The 10066-nt window shown below is 33.0% G+C and overlaps 1 protein-coding gene across 1 annotated transcript in view; it reads right to left on the bottom strand.

Moving 5' to 3' along the window:
* Positions 1–1738: 1738 nt before the first annotated feature.
* The window catches only part of LOC106466945 (pleckstrin homology domain-containing family F member 2-like), a 21416-nt gene continuing 13088 nt past the window's right edge, over positions 1739–10066 (bottom strand). The window contains exons 6-9 of the mRNA XM_013927263.2: positions 8401–8507; positions 7012–7168; positions 6195–6331; positions 1739–5435 (exon numbers count right to left, since the gene is read on the bottom strand). Of these exons, the coding sequence (XP_013782717.1) occupies positions 5097–5435; positions 6195–6331; positions 7012–7168; positions 8401–8507 (740 nt within the window). The 3' untranslated portion in view covers positions 1739–5096. The remainder of the gene's footprint in view (positions 5436–6194; positions 6332–7011; positions 7169–8400; positions 8508–10066) is intronic.

Below are 10066 nucleotides of genomic sequence, written 5' to 3'. Positions count from 1 at the left end.
TGTTTTACCAACTTGAGCTGGGCAATCTGAATCTGAAGGAACTCAGGGAACTAGACAGCATGGTCAAACAAGCTGTCAAACGTTGGTGCCATCTACCTGCCTGTACGGCTGACGGCCTGCTAGACTCCCGTCATCGTGATGGGGGTTAAGCTGTAGTAAAATTAGAGTCTCTTGTCCCTTGTCTAAAGATCAAAACGTATTTGAGACTAGTGCAATCGACCGACCCCGTCACATCGATTTTGGCGGAATCCAATGGTTTAGTGGGTGCCATCGAAGGTATTGCTCAAAAGGCTGGGCTTCCGATCCCTACGCCTGACCAGCGATCTGGAACATATCATTCCAAATGGAGGGATATGGAAAGGAGAAGCTGGGAAAGGTTGGCCCTGCACAGGCAAGGTGTGGAGCTCTTCAAAAGCTCAAGATCTGCCAACCACTGGTTGCCAAAGCCAGTTGGTATGAAGCCACACCATTGGGTAAATTGTCTGGCAATGAGAGCTAATGTATACCCTACCAAAGAGGCCCTCAGCAGAAGGAATCTGTCTAACAACGAAAATTCTGCCAAGTGTCGGGGTTGCATATCAATGAGGGAGACCCTATGTCATCTAAGTGGTCAATGCCCGAAATTGAAGTCCATGAGAATACGGCGTCACAACAAGATCTGTGAGCACTTGATCGCCGAGGCCAGCTTTAAAGGCTGGAAGGTTCTGCAAGAGCCTACCTTGGTTACAGACAATTGTGAACGTCGGCGACCTGATCTGATCTTCCATCGTGATGATAAAGCGGTGGTTGTTGATGTGACGGTTCGCTACGAAATTTCGAATGACACGTTGAGAGAAGCTTATGCTTCTAAAGTTAGAAGGTACAAATGTTTGGCTCCACAAATAAAAGATCTTACAGGGGTTACCTCCGTTGTCTTTCATGGATTTCCTATGGGTGCCCACGGTGCCTGGTTTCCTGAAAACACGAACGTGCTGGCTGACCTGAACATCCGGTCCAAGTACTTTGAAGAGTTCTTGTGTAGGCGTACCATCCTCTACACACTGGACCTGTTGTGGAAGTCAAACAATGAAAAGTACCTAGAAAGGCTTGCACCCTAAATTGTCTCTTTCCCCAATGATTTCTACTGGCATGCTGCTGAGGCTAGCTAGATTGAGGAATCTGTGTGTAATCTGTAATGATTACAACCCGAAGGGCATCTATCGGTAGCGTCGACCCTGACGTGAAATTGGGTAATAAGAAATATCAATAGCCAAATGCCTCGTAATCTAATTAGTGACGCACATTAACGAGATTCCCACTGTCCCTATCTACTATCTAGCAAAACCACAGCCAAGGGAACGGGCTTGGAAAAATCAGCGTGGAAAGAAGACCCTGTTGAGCTTGACTAATGATAATATGTGTGATTGGCAGAAAAGTCCATTTTGTAGAAGAAAAGGGGCCATCATCCCTCTCTTCATCAGCCAGTTTATAAAAGGGGCTATCATCCCTCTCTTCAGCAGCAAGTTTATAAAAGGGGTCATCCCTCACTTTAGCAGAAAGTTTATAAAAGGGGCCATCCCTCTCATCAGCAGCAAGTTTATATTATTGGTTCTCATTTATGTCTTCTCCTCAAATCGTACTTTGTTTGCAACTAAAAAAAAGTCAAGATTTAAAATACGTATGAGTGGTAAAAAGATATTTACAGAAACAAATACATGGTATATTGAAAAATATGTAATGCATTCTTCATAAATAGAGAGAATTTTGAGAAGATACTTTATTGACTTCTTAGTCTTAAACACATTTCTTGTAAAATATAAGGAAGCCCATAGTATCCGAACTTTTAAACCACATATATCATTTAATCATAATCTACAAACAAAACGATATTAACTTAAGCAACAAATTTCAATGATACAAATTAAAAGTTATCAACTACAAAAACACATCGTTACGTTATTAAGGCAGCTTTTGAAATAGGGTATTTATGAGTTTATACTTCACATATTTTCCATTATTATTTTTTCGTTAGATGGTAGCAAAGTTTCCCACTTTGATCACATTCTAAAATAAATACTTCCACGTTTAATGATCGAAACACTTCAATAACGTAAGAGATTATGATAACACCTTAATCCAAGTTGATTATTTTCACAGGCTCTAAAAATGCTATACCTGTATACAAAATATTTCAAAATCACCCTTACCAAGATATTAAGCAATGCACACACGTGAAAATTGGTATTTTTTTAAAACATTTTGGATGTTTTACAAAAAAAAAAGAAAATACAATTCATAAACATTTATGTTTAAACTTACGATAAATCAAAACAGTAGCCTAAATAAATGTGAATATTTCTCAAGCAAGGCACATAGTAGCCAGATCGATAACCATTTTGTGCACGTTTATCATTCATCTAATTGATTTGGTGCAATTGATCCAAAAATCTGAAACCTTATACCTAGAACAAACTTTAACTAAGAGTGTAAATCAAAATAAAACAATGGTTTTGTTTACGTCGTTGAGAATTTAAAACGAAAATACACAATTTTGTTTCCTATTCATTAAATAAATATGTATAATTCAGTCGTCTGACAATAAACTGCTGCTGACCAGCTTAGAGCCCATCCAGAATACATCTCAAGTTCCAAAAAAAATAAAACGTTGAACAATAACAGTAGCTTGAAATTCTTAGTAAATTAATCTCCTAACCCTCATTTTTACAAGATAAACATCAACTTATGAAACTTTTTGGCCTCAAATAAATCTATTTTTGAATGTCATTTATGAAAATTCATGCCATTCTATCACCCTTCTACATTTTGAAGGGAATGATGTGATACTGATAAAATATTATAATAAAGATTATATACTTACAGATACATAAAAGCAAATTGAAAGTGATGCCAACTAAACAGTTCCTTGACCTTTCACATAAAAACAAAACATTCTAGTAGTATGTACTGCACGTTTCATAGTCTGCACATGTAAAAAATACACACTAAAATTTTCTGGGATGTTCCTTTCTGAGTATCAGTTGCAAACAACCTGGTAAACTACTTACTCTAGAACTGTTCAGAGGTTGAAAGGGAATGAATAAAAAAAGGCCGGTTTCAAGATATATACATACATAAAGAACTAATTAAAGAATCTCTCTTCAAAAAACTTATGTGTGTGTTTTACAAATATAACATCACCTTTCACTTCAACAGCACTGGCAACACTATTTTACATAAATTTAATTCAATTTTGAGCTTATGAAGCAGCACCAAGAACGATATCCTAAAGAAAACAATGTATGATAATTCAAATTGAAAAAAATCAGTCATCAAACCCCTTATAAATTAATAAGTGTACTACGTAACAAATTTAAAATTTACTGCTAAATTTCTACTAACTTGTAGAATAATATACCTATGAATATATATATATATTTTTACTTTTTTTAGAACATTGATTTATATCATTATAAAGAAGGACACTTATGCTATAGTTTTCAACTGCTGTATCTTCTTTTTTTGTGCAAAGCTACACAAGAGCAATTTGCACATAGCTGTCTCTAATTTTGAACTAACTGACTAGAGTGAAGGCAGATAGTCAATACCACTCACCATCAACTCTTGCCTGATTGTATAATACAATTTCACCATCACTCTTACAGAACGCTCAAATCCCAGAGCCCAAATTACAGTCCATGAATCCTTGGATTAACAGTCCTGGAATGTAAACCACTAAGCTACACTGAACCCCTCTCATATCTAGAGTTATCTTATAAATCTCCAATATCAAACTTAATAAAACATTTGAGAATTTTGATTTTTTTTTTTTTTACCAAAATCTTGAGTGAATATATTTCATAACATTTTCTCAGTATTTTGAATATCCAAGAAACAAGTTCTTCAAGTATAGTCATTACCAAAGGCTTCCAGGTTGCACAATTTGAACAAGCAGATAAGAAAGGCAATATATGTCTTATCTATCTTTTAGTTGTGTAAAATAATCATTATATAGCAGTTTCTTGAAAAAACAAATTTTATGGGGTTTATCCACAAGCACAACACATTTTACAAACTAAAACATAACAACTAAAAGGCAGAATAAACATTAACTTCTTGTTTTCCTAATACAAGCTTAAATACTTTTATTTGGTATGCAAAATATATATGTAAGCACATGCAAATACTGCAAAAAAATAATAAACATTTCATAATCTTTTTCACCAGAAACCATAAAGCACACATACACACATATATATACCAATTTGTTAACTATGTCTGTAGATAATTCTTATTAATTTTTTACCCAAAAATTCATTGCCTATCAGTTTCATCATAAAAAGATAGAAAGGCCTATAAAATTTGTAAACTTTGGCCTTTTTTCAATATTAAAGTCTTTCTCCAAGGAAGCTTTATTACAAATTTTACTCTTATTTTGTTAAAACGTTAAAAACAGTTCATCTTATGTATTGATCTCACATTAAAAAAAACAGCAAAATTAATTTTTTCTATACATTTTAAGATTTAATTATTTCCCACTCTTTCAGCGTGAGAAGTCTCAGAAATCATTCTTAAACACCCATGAAGCCATTTAGTACTTTAATTCATTTTTTATTATTATTAAAACTTTGTGGAAAACTCATTTGTTCTGTAATTGAAATTATACTTACTGTAATTACAAAAATACCTTTCAAATATAAGTATAATTAAGAATTAACCCAGTTTCTTCAGATATAAAACAAAATGTTTCCTTATAATTTGGTATGAACAATTTTCTTAAACAAAGAAGATAATTTACTCCATGACTTATAACCCAGTTCTAGCTGTGATAATTGCAATAGGTAAAACATTAGGGACAAAGATCAAAATAAAAATGACCTAAATCAAGAGAATACTGAATAATAATGAAAAAAAAGTCATATTATTAGTTCAAACAATGTTGTTTTTTATCTGTGTACTATTTTTGCCATTAAGAATGAAACAACTGCAAAAACCAGACAAAGAGAAAAAAGAAACAAAAATAAGGATATTCAACTTGTTCCTGACAAAGTCTTTCTAAACACTGTTTTACTACTGGATTCAAAGTTACTTTGAACAACATCACAATGTTCTGGTTGTAATCAGTCAAAACCCCCTCCTCCTCCACCGCAGTCAGAGTTTCCACCAAAGTCTGCAGTAACAGTGTTCTCAGTAGCTTCCTGATGTGATGATGAGATACAGCTCGTGGTTTGGTTACTGATGCTGTGTGTGACAGAGGAAATGCTGGAGTGTTCTACAGAGGAGTTACTTGACTTGATCACAGCTGATGATTCGTTGTGACTTTCAGAAACGTCTGGGCTGGGGGCATTGTTAGTTGCATTAGTTTTGTTGGCACCGTTAGATTGGTTCTGATCATCCTCATTAGTTTTAGTAGTGTTCTCGCAAGTCTCAAGCTCTGAATGGTTTCTGTAGAATGTTGGCTGGATATTTAAAAAATGAAAGTTAGAAACAATTCCTTACAAAGTTATGTTGTTGTTAACCTCATCAAAAGCAAATTTATATTTTCAACAATACAAAAAAATCCAATAATTTGTAAAATTTAACTAAATATAAAAATATAATTACCATACTATCTAAAGTACCATTTTTCTGTTTTAAATATCTGTGTGTTTAAGCACAAAGTTATACAATGGGATATCTGTTCATCGTAAGTTGAACCCCAAATTTTAGCATTATAATCCCCAAGCTTATGACTGAGCCACCTGGGAGCTGTTTGGAACACTGCATAATTTGGGATCTACCAATTACCAAATTAAGATAGATAAGATACATCATTACTACATCACAGATGGTTCTTATGAAATATTCACGATTAAATTTAAATACATTTTCATTTTACATTATAATCCTTTCCTAAAGCATATAATTCTGTTAACTATACTTCAGCTGCAACACACAAATACTAACAGCAATCAAAATTAAGGATAAGATAAGCACAATAATGTTGATCTTACTGCAATAGAATTTGCACATCGAGTTTCATGAAAAAAAACCTTATTACATATCGTGTTGAAATGTTACTATCAGAGAAATTTTCTTATAATTCTTCAACTCACATATTAAAACCTAACTTTTCAGCAACCATATCTTCATATCAAGCTCACAATTAACTTTTTCAATTCTAAAGCTACTACTATTTCTCAACAATTTGGTCTATGACACATGAAATTATTCAATACCTTATCATCAATGCTCAAAACCTCAAGATCCCTTGTAGCCTCTCCATTACTATCAGTTCTTTTCTTTTGATTAGTATTGTTTCCTTCTTCCTCAGAATCTTCACCAGATGAATCAGGAAGCTCCTGCTTATTGTCCACTAAATATATAGTGAATATTATTTGGCAAGTGCTAGTCTTAACCAAGTATCACTCGTATGACCTTATATATTATCTGGTACTAATTACAATACATAACTTTTAAAACATGCTTATGACAAATACTATACTATCAGGGGTTCATCATCTGCTAAAAAACAAACCAGTGGAGTATTTCTGTATTAATGATTCCTTGTATTAAAACATTCCCAAACAAATAATACATATTCACTTTGTTCATTTCATTTCCCCAAAGAAAAGTAAAATATCTAAAATGTGATGGGTATAACACATCTTCATACTGAGATGCTAATCATACACAGCAAACTAGTTTCAAATTGAAAAAACTTAAAATCTACTTACTTGTACAAACAAAATTTTAAACATTTCTATCAGAGCAGATTTGAGGATATTATTAAACAAGTAGTATAAAATCCTCCAGCTAAAGTAAATTAGTTATTAAACCTGTGAATAATGTAGCAACCAAATAATAACAAAATATCTTTACAAAAGATGTTAAAATTCATAGGATTTAAAAAAAAAATTCATCAAAATGGAGAGACTGTGCAATGCATTACAGCATCAAATAATCCATAACATTAAAAAGATTTATTTTCCTTGAGACACAATATATCATTAGAGCTCTTACACACATGCAAACACAATAATTCAGAAATTTTACCTGGTGCTTCTTCCAAAGTGTTATTAGCTGCACTCTTGGTGAGGGTGTTATAGCATGCTAGACACACTCGTACAGGTCTGTTCGACTGAGACGGAAGTAGAAATTTCTTGTTTGAACAAGGTCCACACACAACTGCACCACACTTACGACAGTGATGCTGAAATCGAGTGACACAAGTATTTATTTCATTCAGTACATCACAGACTGAATATATTCCCTTGTGTTTATGAAGAATTAGTTACAGTCGAATTTTAAACATAACAAATTAAAAAAATTTCAAAGATGCATTTTAGAGAAATAACTGTTATTCCGAGCCTCATTCCCCTCACAATAAATAAAAAATAAATATAAATTAAAAAAGATGTTCATAATACTTTTGAATTATTAATAACCTATTGTTAAAATTAATATAATTCTTGTCCTTTTTTGATTCTATGAACCTTAACCAACTCCTCAGAAATTAATCTTTAATAATACAGTACAGTTAGCAAAACATGATCAAAGCCTACCAAAATAAAATAGAAACTTTTTTTCTCTTCAGCTGAATGCAGAAAGATGTATCTAAATTAATCAGAATAAGAAACCACAAACAAATAAATTCAACACACTTTCTTTAAAAACTTTAGCTTAATATCCTGATATTTTAGCTAGAGGATTACTTAATTGTGTTACATCTAGACCTCCTGAATAAACGACATTCTGGTCATGATATGTAGACATGATAAACTCAAATTGCTACGTCATTTCACTTTTATTTTTCTATCTATATTTAGCATGAAAAATTGGGGCACTTTAAGCCCAAAACACACACTTGGGTGATGACTTTACATTATAACTTGGCACGTTCTGGAACTTAAATATGAATCATATAATTCATTTCTGATGAGCAACTAAACACACATTTTTGTTTTGCCATGGTTTCTGCAGCTGTCAACTGACCAAAATTTAAGACCAATCCTATGATAATTTAAACACTTATTTTCACAGCAAATTGACCAAAAAATAACAAAATACTGATAATAAAGAATCATTTGAATACCTTCTATAATTTATTTATTCAACTTTTAATGTATTTATAATGGATACCAACATGTTTAACAATGACGTATGTTTCTTACTTACTAACATGACACATTCCGCTACTCTTATTTTTGTATGTGTATTGAGAGCACTAACATTAACATTTTGGCCTGTAATTAATTGATTAAAGCCTTTTCAAAGCCTTAAGAATATAAAAATGAATTTCAGACTTTTTAAGGTTCTGTATGAACAACATGCTAATTACCAACATCCATGATGAACTTTCTTGGACCATCATGCAAAGACAGGACTGAAACACCAAGGTCAATGACCATGTAGAAACTCTGGCAGCTATATATGTGTACTTACCCTTCTGTTAATCACGTTGAACTGAGACTTTCTACAATGCATACAAGTTGTGGCCTCAGCATCTGGAACCCACACTGCAGCATGTTCAGTAGACTGCTTCTTTCCAGCTATTTACAAATACATAAATGTTAAAGCATGGTCCACTTTCTTGGAGTTGAAAGTGTAATAAAAATCTTAATGTTTTTGTAGGTCTTTGAATAAAGACTGTACTGGAAACAATTGGCTATGTTACAAGAAATGCTACTACGTATTCTTTGATAGATTGTTTAGGCACAGTATTCATGATGAAATTTAGTTGAATGGACGACAACTGCCTGTTGTTGAAACACAAGTGTAGAGGACAACATTTGGAAAGTCTTCTGCTTTTTGTCTTCAGGTAAGTGTATGTATAGTTTTGTCAGTCTTTCTAATATTCTGGTGGATTGTGGAGGTCTTGTTTATGATTGGTTGGTTTATCCCTGTTTCTGAATCTACAGGAAGCCTCTCCATCAATCAGAAACAGGGATAAGCCAACCAATCATAACACGCCCTCCACAATCCACCAGAATACTATAAAGACCAACAACACCATACACACACTGACCGGAAGACCAAAGGCGGAAGACTTTTGAAACTTCGTTCTCTACAATTGCGTCTCTACAACAAGCAGTTGTCATCCATGAAACTAAATTTCAAAGTGCTACTACTGTTTTGATACAATTGGATTATGTTTAAAGAACTTGAGAAATGATTTCTTTTTTGAACAGTATTCTTCTATATTGTTATTTATTTATTAACTATAAAAAGACTCAAAAAAATGTAATGTGCAATAGAATAAATAAGAAATGAAAATAAACTTTCTCACTTGCAATGAATAAATAATAAAATCATACTTTTTTATATACTGTTTGGTGACAGCGATATATATATATATATGTATGATTTTTGCTAGCTTTTATTAGACAGTTGAAAGTTGTGAAACAAAAACCAATGATGTGAGAGGGGGGGGGGGTCTGAGCCAAAAGGGGCCCACCTGACAAACTTAAGAATTGCCAAAAAGGGGAATAAAATGTAGGGCCCCAATAACATCTTATGTAGTTATGCCATAGTCAAAAACTGCAGTGATACTAATTTTAAGGTTATAAACCACCAACTTCAGCTAGAAACAAACACAAAACATCTACAAAGTCCACATTTTTGTTTCGTATGTGGACAAGTTTTATTGGAAGTTTAAACAATTCTACTCCTGAAAAAAAAAAAGACAATTGAGTTGTAAACAAAAATCTACATTATGGTTAGAAATTTGGCATTCAAAAATGTAACATACTTGTAATGGAGATTTCTAAGAAGATGCAAGTTTTGTTTTTTATCATCAAAACTATTATAAACTATAAAGCAAGTCAGTAATTATCAAAGAAGGTTGTACTGTTTTAAGGAATAACATGGTGGAAAACTGTTATATGATTTACAGGGTTTACCTATGTAGGCCTAAGTGATAATGTCAGAACACGATACAAGTTGCAGGTTGAGCTTGGAAATGGAAAGTTGATGTTGAGTGGAGAATTTATCTTCAAGCACTTGAGTCAACCAAATATCCAATAATACCATTGACTATACATTATACTACCATATGTCACAAGACGCATCTGTATGACTAGAAAAAAACAGAATTTATCATTAGACCCCC

Source organism: Limulus polyphemus, unplaced genomic scaffold (assembly GCF_000517525.1).
Source record: "Limulus polyphemus unplaced genomic scaffold, Limulus_polyphemus-2.1.2 Scaffold2433, whole genome shotgun sequence".
In the NCBI taxonomy this organism is placed as follows: Eukaryota; Metazoa; Arthropoda; class Merostomata; order Xiphosura; family Limulidae; genus Limulus; species Limulus polyphemus.
This window is presented reverse-complemented; position numbering and strand designations above follow the sequence as displayed.